The 17,991-nt window shown below is 44.7% G+C and overlaps 1 protein-coding gene across 15 annotated transcripts in view; it reads right to left on the reverse strand.

Moving 5' to 3' along the window:
- Positions 1–3,147: 3,147 nt before the first annotated feature.
- The window catches only part of PPIP5K2 (diphosphoinositol pentakisphosphate kinase 2), a 620,162-nt gene continuing 605,318 nt past the window's right edge, over positions 3,148–17,991 (reverse strand). For 9 of the 15 annotated variants that reach the window (XM_029572550.1, XM_029572541.1, XM_029572532.1 and 6 more), the window contains 3 exons: positions 16,345–16,482; positions 15,220–15,339; positions 3,151–4,657 (listed from right to left, as the gene is read on the reverse strand). In XM_029572550.1, the coding sequence (XP_029428410.1) occupies positions 4,539–4,657; positions 15,220–15,339; positions 16,345–16,482 (377 nt within the window). In that variant the 3' untranslated portion in view covers positions 3,151–4,538. Of the gene's footprint in view, positions 4,658–15,219; positions 15,340–16,344; positions 16,483–17,991 lie in introns of all 15 variants that reach the window. The other 6 variants (XM_029572594.1, XM_029572584.1, XM_029572559.1 and 3 more) reach the window with 5 other exon arrangements.

Genomic DNA, 17,991 nt, shown 5'->3' on the forward strand with positions numbered 1-17,991 from the left:
TTAGTATAGCTGTGTTTAAAAAAGGATTGGATAAGTTCTTGGAGGAGAAGTCCATTACCTGCTATTAAGTTCACCTAGAGAATAGCCACTGCCATTAGCAATGGTAACATGGAATAGACTTAGTTTTTGGGTACTTGCCAGGTTCTTGTGGCCTGGATTGGCCACTGTTGGAAGCAGGATGCTGGGCTTGATGGACCCTTGGTCTGACCCAGTATGGCATTTTCTTATGTTCTTATGGCAGAGGCTAGGCCGAATGGCAGAACTCTGTACTGGCAATGTTAATGGCCCACCATGAAGCTCAGGTACTTGCGAGGAGGGAATATTGGAATATGAGCGTAAGCATCTTGAAGATCCAGAGAACAAAGCCAATCTCCTGTCTGAAGAAGTGGAAGCATGGTGCCTAGAGAAACCATCCTGAACTTTTCCTTCTTCAGAAATTTGTTGAGATTTTTTAGGTCTAGGATGGGACGTAGGCCTCCAGTTTTCTTTGGAATGAGGAAATAACGGGAGTAGAATCCTCTGCCCTGCTGAGTCCAGGGCACTAGCTGTACAGCCCTGGCTCTCAGAAGGATGGATAATTCTGCTTGTAGGTGAATTAGCTGAGAATGTTGTTGTGGGAAGAAACTCGGTGGAGATTCTGGTAGAACTGAGAGGAAATTGAGTTTGTAACCTCGAGAGACTATGGAGAGTACCCATTGATCTGATGTTATTTTTTAGCCAATGTTTGTGAAAATAGGATACTCCTCCTCCTACTGGTAGGTCTGGTCGAGGATTTAGGAGATGGGTTTGTTCTCTGGTTTTTATTTCAAAAGCCCGCAGCTGGTCCTATTTGTGGAGGAGGTTGCGGGCGAGTAGCTCTCGATTGTCTGGCCTGGGAACGTTGTTGTGGCCTAGTTGACCTGCCCCTAGAGGCTTGGGGGTAGTATTGCCTTTGCCTATAGTATGGGTGTCTGGTTTCTCTCCTAGGTGGTCGATGAGGAGGCTGTGCAGAGGGTTCTTGTGGAACCTGTGACAACTGATGTAAGGTCTCTGTATGTTCCTTTAGTTGTTGTATGGCCTCTTGGATCTTTTCACCAAACAAGTTATCCCCCACACATGGCAAGTCAACAAGTTTATCCTGGACCTCAGGCCTGAGGTCCGAGGATCGACGAGCGGTGATTCCAGCAGCTGTTGTTCTGGAAGCCATCTCAAAATTGTCGTAGGCCGCCCTCACTTCATGTTTTCCGGCTTCTAGGCCTTTATGGACTATGGCCTGTGCTGCTTCCTGAAATTGTGTAGGCAAAGATGTGGTAAATTCTTCCATCTGCTTCCAGAGATTTCTCTGATACTGTGTCATATACAGTTGATAAGAAGAGATTCTGGCATTCAGGATAGCACCTTGATACACCTTTCTTCCAAGGGAATCTAGAAACCCTATACAGTTGATAAGAAGAGATTCTGGCATTCAGGATAGCACCTTGATACACCTTTCTTCCAAGGGAATCTAGAAACCGGTGATCTTTACCCGGTGGGGTTGAGGAGTGTGGGCGAATACGTTTGGATTTTTTCTGGGCAGATTCCACTACCGCGGATTAATGTGGTAGTTGTGATTTTTGGTATCCTGGAGCTGCCTATACCAAATATGTAGTGCCTACACGTTTGTTTACTGCTGAGACAGAAGATGGGTGCTCCCAGATCCGGTGTTGGAGATCCAAAAGCACTTCATGTATTGGAATAGCCAATACCTGTTTTGGCGGGTCAACAAACTGCAGGACTTCTAAAGTTTTTTGCCTTGTATCTTGTTCTGTAGTCAGCTTAAAAGGAATGGTGTCTGCCATGTCCTGTATGAAGGTGGAAAAAGACAAATCTTCTGGTGGGGACTTTTTTCTTTGGTCTGGAGATGAAGGCTCAGACATGAAGTCCTCAAAAGATGTGTCAGTCTGCTGATCATCCCAAGAGTCATCTGGATTGTCTCTATATGGAGATCGTGGGGAAGGCCTGGGTGGGTGATGAAGGCCTGAGGGTCCTGGTTGTGGATCATCAGAGAGTATCAATGGAGAAGTGTCCTCCAATGTTTTTGGTGGAAGTGTATCGATGACATTCTGATATCTCTGTAAGAGTCTCGTTGAAAAAATGCCAGATCATGGGGTTCAGGATCTTCAGATGGTGGTTGCATCGATGGAATAGTGGTTGGTATCGATGCAGGTGTTGTTGGAAGTGCCCACAAGGGTGTCGAAGATGGCAATGGTGCTGGCATTGAGATCGGCCTTGAAGAGGTCGACGGTATCTGTGCATAAATCGATGTCGATGCCGTGATGAATCACGGTGCAGTCATGATTCTATGTTTGTCTTCGGTGTCGACATCGACACCGGCATCGGTAAATTTACCGGCATCGATGCTGTGTGCATCGGTGGGAACGTCGGAGTTGTTTGTTGATCCTTTAAAGCCTGTAAAACCGCTTGTCTGATGCGGACAGACAACTCTGGCATTACAACTATTGGATTCAGAGCAGTTGTAAGCGGTGGCGAAGGCTGAGGTATTAGATCCTGCACAGAGCCCTGTGGAGGATCTGGTATCGATGGTTCTGGTAGAAGAGCCCAGGCACTGAAGGAACCATCTATTCTTCCTGGGGAATGGAGTTTTATGTTGATCGACGTACTTCGTCGATGCCGTGGACGACGGTGGGGACGGATGATCTCCTGAGCCTTCCAGGCGAGGATTTTTTTTTTTTAGTAAAACGCGTTTAGTAGCTCCGGCTGGAGATGACTTCGATGACGTCGAGGGAGATGGAATAAGTTGAAGGTGGAACAAATGTTCCATTTTCTCTTGACGAGCTTTCCTTCCCTTCACAGTCATTTCCGCGCATTTTGGACAATTGTTAACATCGTGGTTTTCACCGAGACACATTACACACTCTAGGTGCGGGTCAGTGATAGACATTGTCCGGTTACATACAGGGCATTTTTTGAATCCCGTAGCCATTTTTCACAATTTTGCGGCAATTAAGAGGCAAATTTTGCATATTTTTTCAATTTAAATAACGAAGTTCTTCATACACAGTCATGTTCTGAAATTTTTGTGTCCAGTTAATTTATTTGGTCATTAGTGGAAAATTTATCTTAGTGATTGGGATTGGGGAGGAAGGAGGGGAAGGGTTCTAGGAATGGTCAGCGCCCGCTTTCTGCGAACATTATCGCATTGGCCCCTAAGCATTTTTCTATAGACACAAAATGGAAGAAACCCTTTAGTAAATAACCCTCTAAATAACCACATTTGGACCCAAACACTGATTGTGGTCAGGTTACCCAACCTTCTTCACCTGGCCTGCCTGCTTGCTTTCAGTCTCAGCTCCAGTCCCTCCCCCCTCAAACAGCCTGCAGGGAACCACCTTATGTTCCCCACCCTTATTCCTCTTGTCTTGATGTGAAATTGGGGGGAGGAAGAGATGGAAGTGGGCAGAGAAAGCAGTCAGAATATTTGATCCCTCAACCATTCTCTCTAATCAAACCTAAGATGATTTTGATGTAATTCCTTGATGAATTAATACCCCTGTAGAAAAGTTTCATCTTTATACACAGGTTTTTGAACCTGCATGTGTGGCCAATCATACGCTATTTAGAAAGCCCTGAATATGTTTTGGAAATCTGCAACTGCTAGTGTCCCACAGCTGGCAGAGGGGGCATTAATTTCAATACACAGACGCATTGAAGTCTGGCACTATTGCTCACAAGTTTCAGCTTGTGCTACCTCAATCTCTTTTTGTATCCGTTACCATATGTTCAATATATTGTATATGCACATATCTTTGTGTAATTAACAACATGACAAACTGCTGACATTGAGGGCATTTTTAGCATACAGAAGCTCATATGCTCAAAAAATTATAAAAAGGATGTTGCATTATTTCAATTTAAAATAAAATTTACATTTCATAGTTAAAAATTGTAACGTCAACTTGATAAATTGTAATTGGTTTGTATACAGTTTAAAAACAAACTATGAATGATTTTAAATAAAAATTTGGCTTTTGCATAGTCAGAGGTATGTTTATGCAAAATTATGCAAATTTGCCACACAATTAACAGAGTTTTGAAAAATCTGGCACAGAATTTGCTAACTCTTGCTGCAGAATTTTGAAAAATCTGCCACATAAACTGGGGGCTCTAAACATAACCAACACATTTTATGATAGAATAATCACCTTTGACTATGATATTTGGTAGATTAAATAGGTGAAACAAAAGTTTGTAACCCGAACAGTAAATTGACAATAAATATTCTAAGCCTTGTGAGCCATTTACTTAAGTACAGTTTTGTCTTAACAATTGACACAAAATTTTACTTGATTTGCCATACATTTTTCTTTAAAATATTAGTTTTATTGTAATTTTATTTACATAGTATATGATAAACAGATAAAAAATACTGAATGAGGTATATACATACAATGTTGGAAGGTATAGGAATAAAACATGGCTTTTTAGAGTAATTAGTCAAGATTTTTTCCCCTCCAAACACACTGAAAAGAAGAAATCTGTTCAGGAAGATGAATCCAGCTTTATTTGAAGAACTTAAATTTCTGTTGAAGAGTTTTATTTCCCTTGCTGGTATGAGAGGTGCTCTCGGTAGTAGCTGATGGACTAGCACTAGAGACAGTGCCGGAAGGCTGGCTGCTAACTACACAGGGGAACAAAAAATGCTTTCAATTAATTCCATAGAAATAAGTTATATTAAACATATATCTGGCAAGGTTAATGTGCCACTGAAGTAATGCAAATTAGGCACAACATGTGGAGTTTTTAGCTGTTCACCCAGGGGAGTGGATTATACCTTAAACAATAAGACGACCGATACAATGCTACTCACTTGTCTTTACTAACCAAACCAATATTAGGTATAACCTGACCACAGCATAACACACATAACCATCATAACATTATAACAATATACATTACATAGCACCATAATAAATAACCCTTTCAATCTTATTGCCCATTTTAATTCACATGTGGAGAGACCAGCATCCTGCCATCAACCCATTACCAAAATACAACTGCCCCATTTTGGCCATGAAGACCATCAAAAGCGCATTGTTCAGTATATAAATATTTGTGTCTCCGATGATCGGATACTTTCTTTGGCTTGTAGAAGGCTAGGGACCCCTGAAGCTAGTGCCGTTGCTGCTTCCTTCCCCCAGCAGTCAAAGCTGTGAGACTTGCATCACCTGCTGGTCCTAACCCCCCTTGAGTGGACTAACATTATTTGGGTCCTTATCATGAACCCCGAAGCCACCCTGTTTGCTATATGCAGGCCACCCCACTCCTATGCTATGATAGCCCTAAGATCCTCAAGAACTCTTGAGTCTGAAGGAAGGTGGGTCAGGAAACTGTCGGGCTGCTTCCGCTGTTGACAAGGGGCTTCCCTAGCATGAGCAGCCCCTTTTCCAAGAAGTCCGCCTCTGTCTCTGCCTATTGCCCTTCCCTTGCCTGCCCTTTTTCTCCTCTCTCTACCCATCCCTTCCTCACCCACCTGGTTCTCTGCTCCACCCTCATGTTGTGCCCTGTTCCCTTAGGGGCGGATTTTAAAAGGCCTGCGCGCCTATTTTGCATAGGCCGCTGGCGCGCGCATAAGTCCCAGGGCTTTCGAAAAGGGGCGGGAGGGGGCATGCCGGGTGCGTTCCTGAAACGACGCGGCGTTTCGGGGGCGTGCCCTGGCGTTTCGGGTGCGGGCCCGGGGGCGTGGCGCCGGCCTGGGGGCGTGGTCGAGGCCTCTGGACCAGCCCCCGGGACCGGAGGATGGAGCGGGGCTGCCGGCCGGCACGCGCAAAAGGTAGGGGGGGTTTAGATAGGGCCGGGGGGGGGGGTTAGGTAGGGAAAGGGAGGGGAGGGCGAAGGAAAGTGGAAGGGAGGGGAGGGGAAGTGGGGGGAGGGCGAAGGAAAGGGGAAGGGAGGGGAGGGCGAAGGTGGGGGGAGGGCGAAGGAAAGTTCCCTCCGAGTCCGCTCCGAAATCGGAGCGGCCTCGGAGGGAACAGGCAGCACACGCTGGGCTCGGTGCGCGCAGGTTGCACAAATGTGCACCCCCTTGTGCGCGCCGACCCCGGATTTTATAAGATACGCGCGTATCTTATAAAATCCAGCATACGTTTGTTCGCGCCTGGTGCGCGAACAAAAGTACGCGATCGCGTATTTTTTAAAGATCTACCCCTATGTCTACTTCGGCACAGGGTTCTTTACCATCTTTAGTAAAAATAACAAGAAAATGTTTAGTATATAATGCCCATCATTCAAATCGGATCCAAACATACTTTAGAATTAGGGACCTTTATTTTTGCTTTTCACTTTAATTTGTTTCCTGGGAATTTATCAGGGTTTCTTATGACAAGAACAAAAACAGGAAAGAAGCAGTGGAAAAATGTGACTGCTTATTTTTGTGGGTAAATACCTGAATTTATTTTGGTGGAAAGAAGCCACTACAATATTAAGCAGATTTTCACACTCACCCACTCAGCAGCATCCCTTTCTCTACTCCCATCCCCTAGCATATCTCTTTCTCTCTCCACACCCCTGAAAATCTCCCTCCTCCCCCCTCCCCCCTGCAACAGTATTCCTCTTTACTAGTGGTGGCTCCAGGCTTCTCCTCTCTCCTTCAGCAGCATGCTTGAGACTCCCATGCTCTGCAGCACTGCACATCTGCTTTTGTGTGGTGTCAGGGAGCCTGCTGGGAAGCGTTTCTGGTGGGCATGGCTTGCTGCAAATGCTGTATTGGCAGCACCAAGCAGCAGGCATGTGCTCACTCTCCAGTGGCACATTAGCAATACTGGAGAGCGAGCGCTTTTGCTGGTGGGGGGCGGGACTTGAAATGATGCAGGTGCTTTGGCCCACAATGGCTTCCAGCAGTTGCTGGAGGCCTGGACTCTGCATCTGCAGCACTGGAACTACTCTAATCAGTCTAAAATTAGGGTAAAAATCTGTTCAGACAGACTATCACTTCTGGAAAAATCTTGGAATTTCTACATGAAAATTGATTTAAACTGAAAATGAAGGGCCCTATTTACAATGCAAATACATTAGAAATATGTAAACTGCTCTCTCTGTAGTAGAAAGTCTGGCTATTGATTTTAGTGCCTCATGCCTGTGACCACTTTGAAAAGAAAAATGAATGTTATCACTACCACCCAGTTATAGTAAATTGAGGTCAGAGTGTGAACAGTTACTTGGGGACTTAAATAGAACTCACCAGTGTTAAGAAATTCCATGCCTCAGTTTATCCGCATAAAAAAGTTAGGGCACACCCAATGTCAGGTTAAGATTAATTTCAATATTTTAAACTCATGAAAACAAAATGTTAATGGCATTGAAGAAGAATCTTAGCTGTATTCCAAACCACCCACACCCAAAGAAAAACAAAACCCTCCCCCCAAACACCTTCCTTTATAAGAAGAAAAAAAAAAAAGCACATGAGCTTGATGACAAAATTAATGTATGTGGGCAGGAGGGGGAGAATTAAGTGTATTCAAATGAATCTTCTCTCTCATCTTAAGGATGTTGTTACAATATGTGTTATCACATGACCTCCAAGCATAATAGGGCAGATGTAACAAGACCTGTGCTAAAATTGGAAGAAAATTCTAGTACAGGTTTTATTTTACCCACGCAAGAAAACATATGGGCTGGCGGAATACAATAAGCTAATGGATGGCATGCAAGTGCCCAGTGAATAAAAACAGCACACTTTTTTTTTTTTTATTACACATTCATGTGCCATTTGCATGCCACTGAACTGCAAATCTGCAGTAAATATGCAGGTAAGAAGAACTAAAATGAAAACAAAATCAAATTCAAAACAAGCCCAGCAAAAGATAAGCTCTGGAGGCAGTTACTGCACATTTGTTTGCTTTTGCTAAATGGATTTTACATACAAAAAGGAATTTAAAAAAGGAGGAATTTTGTTATTTATTTTTAAAGACAATGAGGTGATTTTCAAAGATTTGCTTCTGTGCAAAAATTGCTCCAGACTTAGTGAGAATAGCCTGGTATATTCAGTGGGCAGGGTGAAGTGTACATGAACTGGAGCAACTGATATTTTGCAGTTTCAATAAATATTCTTCTCCTGGAGCACAAAGTTTCAATAAATGATCCTCTATTGCTTGCAGTAATTTAATTTTTCTCAGCTGTAATTGTTGCCTTATCTCAGTAGCTTGAAGCAAGCAGATACAAACAATGCCAAGTTACACTCTCACTCCCCTCCTTCCAATTTTATCTGCAGCTCTAAAACGAACCAAAGGAACAAAGTTGAGAGGCAAACACATTACTATGCCTCCTCAACCAGGTCTCCACTATGCATCAACACAGTTGCTTCTTTACCACAAGAAGTTTAACTCCTGCTTGGACCCAGGAGTTAAATGGCCTGTGGAAAAATAATCACGTAAAGCTGCCTGTCCGTTAGGATAGCTCCCTGTATTGCAAGGTAATAACTAAAACTATTACCCTGCAGTTTGCATGGAGATGAGCTAAACCTCATGCAAGTTTTCTCTCTTGTTTTACCATGTCTTTTTTCAGCACTAAAATTCCTATTACATAATGGAGTTGTGTTAATGCTGAAAAATCCCCACAAAAACAGGAGTTAAAAGTCGCACTAGGGTCAGCGCTGGTTATTACAGCAGTCTCAATAGAACATAAAGTGCAGTTGCTTACCTGTAACAGGTGTTCTCCTAGGACAGCAGGATGTTAGTCCTCACATGTGGGTGACAACATCAGATGGAGCCCAGCACGGAAAACCTTTGCCCAGTCTGCTGCTATCCACGCATGGTCCCCCTTCAGTCTCGTAACATAGTAAAAAATATGAGTGAGAAAAATAAACCGAAGGTGAACCCAATATCGTGGGGAGGCGGGCAGTATTCCTGAGGAGTAACATCCTGCTGACCTAGGAGAACACTTGTTACAGGTAAGCAACTGCACTTTCTCCTAGGACAAGCAGGATGGTACTCCTCACATGTGGGTGATTACAGAGCTCCAGACTGCCCCCTGTGAACAGAGGAACCCACAGTGGCTGAACAAGGTGCCAACATGCATAACACAATTGCGGCACTGTGGGAAACAGGGACAGCCTGGCCCCACCTAGAGCACGATGAGAACAGTTGGGTTCAGGATTGGACTAGATTGGGGAGGACAGACTGGCCAAAAGCGCTGTCCTGGTGACTATCCCTGTTGAGACAGTAGTGCACTGCGAACATGGGGAGGGAATTCTAGGTTGCGGCTCTGCAGATTTCGGAGACAGGGACCGCACGCAGGTGGGCCACTGACATCGCCATAGGCGGCACAGAGTGAGTTTCCACCCTGCCAGCTAGCTGAAGGCTTGCATGCTCATAGCAGAAGACAATGTAATCCGCTAGCCAGGTGGATAGGGTCTGCTTCCCCACTGCTGTTCCTAGCCTGCTGGTGTCAAAAGACACAGAGCTGGGTGGATTGTTTGTGGCTCGCTGTAAGGTCTAAGTAGAAAGCGAGTGCCTGTTTGCAGTCCAGCGTGTGGAGAGCATGTTCCTCCGGGTGAGAATGAGGCCTTGGGAAGGATGATTGACTACTTGATGTGGAAAGCAGTCACCACCTTCGGCAGAAATTTTGGATGCGTGCACAGCACCACACAATCATGGAAGAATTTTGTGTAGGGAGTGTACGTAACCAGGGCCTGGATCTCACTGACCCTGAGAGCGGAAGTGATCGCCACCAGGGACATAACTTTCCAGGTGAGGAATGTCAGGTCACAGGATTTGAGAGGCTCAAACGATGCCGCATAAGCCTCGCCAGGACAACGTTGAGATCTCACGGGGTTGCCGGCGGGCAAAGTAGGGGCTTCAGTTGAACCAGGCCCCGCATGAAGTGCCCGACCAGTGGCTGAACTGAAATAGGCACCCCAGCAACTTCCTGGTGGTAGGTGCTGAGGTGTACTCGGACCGAGCTGGTCTGGAGACCAGACTTGGACAGATGCCACAGATAATCCAGAAGGCGGGGGAGCAGGCAGGAGACAGGGTGCAGTCCGTGGCCCCCGCACCAGATGGAGAAACGCTTCCACTTTAAGCTGTAAGATTTTCGAGTGGAAGGTTTCCGGGATTCAATCAAGACCCTGTCCGAGAGCTGCAGGGACTGGAGGATCATGTGCTCAACATCCACGCCATGAGGGCCAGGGCCAGGAGGTTTGGGTGGCGCAAGGTGCCCTGGTTCAGCGATAGGAAGTCGAGGGCTGTCCCCAGCGGAACTGGTGTGCTCATGGACAGGTCCTGGAGTAGAGAAAACCACACCTGCCTTGGAAAAGAGTGTGCCACCAGAATCACGGTCCCCCTGTCCTCTTGCAGATTCATCAGAGTCTCCGAGAGGAGCGGAATTGGGGGATACGCGTACATGAGACCTTGTCCCCAGCGAAGGGAGAACGCGTTGAAGGCCAGATGGTCCTTCCCTGGAATCAGGGAGCAGAAAATGCTCACCTTGTGATTGTGAGGAGAGGCGAACAGGTCCATGTCCCGTGTGCTCCAGCGATGGAATAGGCTGGCTGCTATCGCAGGGGTCAAGGACCACTTGTGTGGCTGGAAGGACCGGCTGAGGAGGTCCGCCGTATTTAGGTGACCTGGCAGGTATGTGGCTCGCAGATACATCCCCTTGGAGAGGTCCCAATCCCAGACCAGCAACGCCTCCTGGCAGAGGGGGAAGGAGCCCGTGCCTCCCTGCTTGTTGATGTACCACATCGCCACCTGGTTGTCCGTTCTGATGAGGATGACCTTGGAGGAGAGCCTGTCCTGGAAGGTCCACAGGGCATACTGGATCGCCCACAACTCCAGAAAATTTATTTGGCAACGGGACTCGGCCACAGTCCAAAGGCCCTGAAAATACAGGCTGACCGTGTGGGCCCCCCACCCCTGAGGCGAGGCGTCGATGGTGAGGGTCAACTGGGGTGGGGTGGGGTGGGCTGGAATGGAAGTCCTATTTCCAGATTGGACAGGGCTGCCCACCAGGCTAGGGAAGCATGGAGAGGATCTGTGATAGTCACTGGCGCTTCCAGATCCTGGGATGCCTGCCACCATTGACACTGCAAGGCCCACTGCGGGTCCCTCATGTGGAGGTGGGCCAAAGGGGTCATGTGGACAGAGGCCGCCATATGGCCCAGCAGGCGGAGCAGTAGACGGGCTGGTACCATTGCTTTGTTGCGAACGAGGGTAGCCAGCAGAGGGTGACCACTTGATCTCTGGGCAGAAAAGCTTTCGCCTGTGCCATATCCAACCTGGCACCGATAAAGTCCAGCCGTGGAGACTGATTGAAGTGTGACCTGGGAAAGTTGATAACGAATCCCAGAGTCTAAGGTGTTGACCATCAAGGCTAGAGCATTCATGGCCCTGGAGTGTGAATTGCTCCGGATCAGCCAGTCGTCCAAGTATGGAAAGACGTGGACCGAGCAACACCTGAGGTAGGCAGCCACCACCACCAAGCATTTCGTGAAGATGCGTGGGGCTGATGCCAACCCAAAGGGCAGCACTTTGTATTGAAAATGTGCCATCCCCACCAGAAAGCAGAGGTACTTTCTGTGGCTGGAAACAACTTCAATATGAGCGTAAGCCTTCAAGTCGAGGGAGCAGAGCAGGTCTCCTCTTCAAAGGAGCAGAATCAACCTGCCCAGAGACCATCTTGAATTTTTCTCTTATGAGAAAACGGTTTAACACCCTGAGGTCAAAAATGGGGTGCAAGCCACTATTCCTCTTCGGAATGAGGAAGTACCTCGAATAGAAGCCGTGCCCCCACAATTTGACTGACTTTCTTGAAAAATCTTTAGAAGCTAAAATAGAAGAGAGGGCTGCTGTATTCATTACCTTTCTTCAAACATCTGAAAGGGATGAAGTTCTTAAGAGATCATTTAAAAAGCAATCCGATTTGTTTTATGGTTTCCAAGTTCGCGTTTTTCCAGATATAACGAGGAGAACACAGGAGAAAAGAAAAGCTTTCCTTGCAATGAGAAATGAGATTGTGAATAGAGGCGCCAAATTCTACTTAAGATACCCGTGCCGTTGTTTATTGGTATATCAAAATAATAAGTATATTTTTACAGAGATAGATCAACTGCGTTTATATCTAGACTCTCATTCCATTTAGGGTTTAGAAGTGTAGGCTCAAGTTAGAGTAACTGCATTACACAGTCCTCCAGCATAAGTACCTATGAAAGGTTGTTGTTTACTTATAAAACCGCTCTGAAGTGGGTCTCCCCCTCCTTTTTCTTATGATATAAGGGAATGTTATATAGTTTACATATTTCCTTAATACAATGTTAAAAAAAAAATTATTTTCTATGTTTTATAACATTCTCCGTTTTTTTTTTCTTTTCATTGATTCAATGTAATTTGAAACGTTGAAAATTCAATAAATAAAAAATTAAAAAAAAAAAGAAGCCGTGCCCCCCACTGTTTGCAGGGAACCGGTTCTACCGTGCCTGCCGCTAGAAGGGTGGAAAGTTCCGATTGGAAGATGACCTGATGGGCGGACGAATCCCACGATGGACGTGTGGGAGCGGTCTCTGTGGGCCTGCTGAAGTTCAGGCGGTAGCTCTGGTGGACAATGGAGAGGACCCAACAGTCCGAAGTGATCACTTCCCAGCGGCGGGCAAAGCAAAGGAGCCTGCCACCAACTGGAGGATCGGCCGCCATGGGAACAGTTTGGCTCGTGCCTCCTCGCCACCAGTCAAAAGCCAGTGGATAGGGCCTGCTGGGGGGCTGGTTGGGCCCTTGGTACCCAGTGCTGTCGGCCACGGCCTCTGGTACTGGGCCGAGGTGGCCGAGTGTGGGCAGCTGGATGGAAGTATTTCCTCGGCCGGTAGAAGGGCTTGCAAGAGCCTGGCCTGGAAGACTTCCTGGCGGCGGAAGGCCTTCAGAGGGGCTGGCAGAGAGTTGCTGAAGAGTATCATGCTGATCCTTCAAGTCGCACCATGATCTCTTTCACCTTGTCCACGAACAGGTTCTCTCCTGTGCAGGGGAGGTCCGCAATCCTGTCCCGCACCTCCGGTCTGATGCTCTGAGCCAAGCCAGCCATCTGGCGCCGACGCCCCTGGCGGCTAGGCGAGCTGCGGTCTTCAAAGACGTCATAGGTCGACCTGACCTCGTGTCTACCTGCCTCCCAGGCCCAGCGTGGCGAGGTCCGTAAGGGACTCCTGTTGTTGCTGGGGGGGGGGGAGGCTCCACAAAATCTTGGACATGCTTCCACAAGTTGCAGTCATATTGTGTCATGTACAGTTGGTAGGCTGCAATACAGGTCACCAGCATCGCCCCCGAAACATCTTTCTCCCAATGCCATCGAGCTCCCTGTGTTTGCACCCTGGAGGGGCAGAAGCATGTGTCCAGGAGCATCTGGCCTTTTTGAGTGCGGACTCCACCATCGCAGACTGGTGCAGTAAGTGCCGCCATTCAAAGTCCACTGCCTGTTGAACCAGATAAGTCGCATCAGCTTTCCTGTTCACTGGGGCCACTGACACCGGGCATTCCCACATATGGAGGAGGAGCTCTTTAAAGATGTCGTCGACCGGCACCACCACAACCTCTTTTGGAGCGTCGATGAACTGGAGGACCTCCAGCATCTTATGACTGGAACCCTCCTCTGACAGGAGATAGAAGGGAAAGGCTTCTGCCATTGCCCTCACGAAGCTGGCGAAAGATAGGTCCTCGGGCAGGGAGAGACGCAGTTCCTCTGGAGGGGAAGGCTCTGAAAGGGGGTTGTCAGAGAATTCGGATGATGCGTCCGAGGAGTCATCACTTCATGGGTCATAGGGGCCCTCCTCCTCAGCAGGGTCTGGTCACCGAGGGTGGGGTCCGGGAGGGGCATCAGGCCTGGGCCCCAAGGGCACAGAGGGCCATGGAAGCTCAGACGGCATCGATGGGCCCTTGGGCATCAAGGGGGATATAGGCCGTGGTACACAGAGGGGGACTGGTGGTGGCTTGGGGAACCGCGGGCATGGGCGCCCAGTTTCCGCAGCCTCATCCTCCTCGGAGGACCAGGGAATCGTGATCGCTCTGGTGGAGGGCATTGGTGGGCAAGGAGTCATCGGGTGCCTCTCGGGCACCGCTTGCAGCAGCAGGGCACCAAGAAGGACACCCAGATGTTCTAGTATGGGCGCGAGCATGGAAGGCAGAAGCTTGGGCACAGGTATGGGGGCCAGGGGCGCCAGCAGTTTGACACTCTGAAGCGCTTTGAGCACCGCTAATTGCATCCTGCGGTCCAACTCCTCCTGGAGGTCTTAAGAACATAAGAAAATGCCAAACTGGGTCAGACCAAGGGTCCATCAAGCCCAGCATCCTGTTTCCAACAGTGGCCAATCCAGGCCATAAGAACCTGGCAAGTACCCAAAAACTAAGTCTATTCCATGTTACCATTGCTAATGGCAGTGGCTATTCTCTAAGTGAACTTAATAGCAGGTAATGGACTTCTCCTCCAAGAACTTATCCAATCCTTTTTTAAACACAGCTATACTAATTGCACTAACCACATCCTCTGGCAACAAATTCCAGAGTTTAATTGTGCATTGAGTAAAAAAGAACTTTCTCCGATTAGTTTTAAATGTGCCCCATGCTAACTTCATGGAGTGCCCCCTAGTCTTTCTATTATCCGAAAGAGTAAATAACCGATTCACATCTACCCGTTCTAGACCTCTCATGATTTTAAACATCTCTATCATATCCCCCCTCAGCCGTCTCTTCTCCAAGCTGAAAAGTCCTAACCTCTTTAGTCTTTCCTCATCGGGGAGCTGTTCCCTATGGAAATACAGCAAGCAGGGGACTAGTTGAAATTTGCTGAATGCACGGTTGGTTGTGGAATCTTATAGTAGTTGATAGGCTGAGGAAGTGGGATAAGTCTGATTATGAAATGGGGCGCAGGTTAAGGACTAGAAATAAATATTTGAGGTTGATAAATTTGTATATGGGTGGTTTTGTGGGGGGTAGATTACTTTTTGTTAGATTTTACTAAAGATTATATTCGGGGTCTATGAGATTGTGGTTTGGGATGGGGATTATTATGTTTATTATAAAAAACTGTCTGGAGATTGCTTATATCAAGTGGTATATCAAATCAAATCAACAAATATTAACTTGTAATCCATAAAGAGTTTGCAGAAAGAAGATAAACATCCTATTATTTTAACACCAACCATCTACTTTGACAGGTTAACTTCTATGAGAATTAGGATACATCTCCGACAAGTCAACAGAAATTACTTACATAAAGCAGGTTTATCCAGTGTTTTTCCATTGGTTGAAAGCGAGAATGGGAGTATCTTGGCAGGAATATATGTATTTAAAGGTGTTTTCTTCATGGAAGAGGAAAAATTTAGAGACGTGCCTAAAAAAAGTGAGCATAAATCTTCATTCAGAAATGCTTCTCTGTATATGATCAAAATCAAGTTACAATTTATATTTCTGCAACTTTATGCACTTTTTAACCAAAGTGTTGTCTCAAGAATTACACATAAGATATGCCATACAATATTTTAGAACTAGAAAAAAGATTGTCACAAGTTCATTTTATTTTCAAAGAGCTGATGAATTGGAATAATACTGGCAGGCAACTACTCGCTAGAAACAAATATGGTTATACATTCTTATAATTATTTCAACAACGAAGGGCACAAGTGCACTGCAGAGTACTTTAACATTTATAAGACACAAAAGCAGTCAAAAAGGATGAAACTTGCATGAGATCAACTATTTTCTATAGTATAAACAGTGTACAGCACTGCAATTATTTTGTTTTTAAATATTTCCAAAGTTTTAATATAGTGTCTATATTCTAGAACAGACACTTGAAATAAAGGCTTATAGGCCAGGTTTATGAAGAATATTACTTATACACAAATTGGTAGAAGCCCCTTTGTAAATTAGCCCTCTGTTAAATTTGTTTCCTCAAAATTTGTCTTTTTCTGCAAATTGGAATATTTCTACTTCAAGCAATGTACACTGGAATTAATGCAAAAACTGTTCAATAACATTTATATCAAGGAAGTATGATTTCATATAACATGGATGACAATTTTAATGTAAACAGTAGTCATTAAGGAAGAAACTTCTTCTGCCAGATAATTGTTCATGTCTTAAGTTATATTTTCCAAGCTGAAGAAATCAGCATTTGATGTGATGAAGAGCAATTGCTCTGGTGATAGAACTAAAGGGATACTACTATTAGAAATTGGAATAAGAATAAATACAAAGGAAATTTTATTAATTTTCCATTTCCTACTTTTTAACAATTCAGATCTGTTGACAGAAAGACCAACATACCCCTCTTCTCTTTAGTTTGACCAGTAATTACCTAAATTTGCTATTCATGATAATTTCAAATTTGTCTTACAAGAGTCAATGGGTGTCTCCAGTAGATCGCTAGGAACTGCAATGGAAGCAAGAAACTCATCCACTTGCTTTAAAGACAGTGAGTTGTGAAGCGTTTCCAAAGGGCAGATAGAAGGCACCATGGAGTATAACTCAAAGCCTAGAAAAGAGAACAGAGAATTTCTAGATCCAAGAGGAAAGAAAAATAGACACCAACTGATGCAATGGGACAGAGAAAGAGAATTAAAGTACATGTTTATTTAAAGCAAACACATGCAAACATAAAATTTCTGATGTTTAGGAGATACAATATATTATGCATTATGGAAATGGAATAATGTGGGAGAGATTCTAGTTTATGGTAGGAACATGTTACTGAAAGTAATATAGAGAACTAAAACTGATCACAATGTATTAAAGCTCTTAAGGTAGTTCCTGTTAGTTGGATTAACTAGCATGCCTATTATAAGCTAAAAGTGGCTTGTTTCAATAAAAACGGTCAATTCTAATATCATAGGTGATTTTAGTTTAAATAGCTATTTAAAAGACAGTTTATGAAAGTAATGCTGTAGATTACTTGTGTATAAGTTATAGAGTTTTATCTTTGAAGTCTGTCTATGTGATAGAACTACACATTGAATTATATGATTTAATTCTTGGTTTTTAATCTGTTGTAACTCACTTTACACATGACTTGGAAAAGCATGAGATAAATACATAAAAGATGATATTATCACTTAAGGAAAAATCCTAGTTATCTAATCACAGGAAACTATCTTATATATTTATATAATTACTAAATGAACAAGTTGGTCAATGTATGTGTCATGCTTGAAATAGTATATTTGCCACCTCTTTTTGGAATGTGGTAATTGACTGTATCCTTAGCCTTTTTTTCTCTGTATTCCACCAAAACTGTCCCTTAGTAACATTAAGAAATCCAATTAAAATGATTTTGGCAGTTTACACATTTCTTGAGGGTCAGAAGCCAAATACACATGCAAACTGTGAATAGCTACGCTGTCTGTCCTCAGCAGGAAAAGTATGTATGGTTATAGGGACAAAGTGTGAAAGAATGTATGGTATTATAACTTCTTCTAGGAGATATGTATGCTAGGTGTCTGGTGGGGAAACTACATGTTGTGTATCTGCTGTCAGACGAGAGAAGGTACCCATGTAGATGCTGTTTTTATGAGTCAATTTTGAACAGACATTTCCACTAGTAGCCTTATAAAAGAAAAACATTTCCCTGTAAAGAACATCTATTGATCTAATTTTGCAATACAACATGCGATACATTCAGAATAACACATGCTGTGGATGCCCAGAATAAACCAAATCTCATATATTAAGCCAAAGATACTCGCATGTATTATAGATATCCTCATACAAAATGATCTTTTACTTGTAGCATGGAGACAACAAATAAAGCCTTCAATTTAAAACTTGCATGCCCAGAACAAAGCTCAATATAGCCAGCACATCTTTTTTAATCCAAGAATATGTTTACACTTACCCTTTTTAATATTAAATACATATCAGAAATTATATTCCTTATGGGAAATTCCTTTACTACTCAAGTACATTAAAATACAGAAAAAAAAGAAAATTTATAACTCAAGAATATTCCAATTACTATTACATATAGGGATGGCAACTTTTAAACAGG

This window comes from Rhinatrema bivittatum, chromosome 1 (assembly GCF_901001135.1).
Source record: "Rhinatrema bivittatum chromosome 1, aRhiBiv1.1, whole genome shotgun sequence".
Taxonomy (NCBI): domain Eukaryota; kingdom Metazoa; phylum Chordata; class Amphibia; order Gymnophiona; family Rhinatrematidae; genus Rhinatrema; species Rhinatrema bivittatum.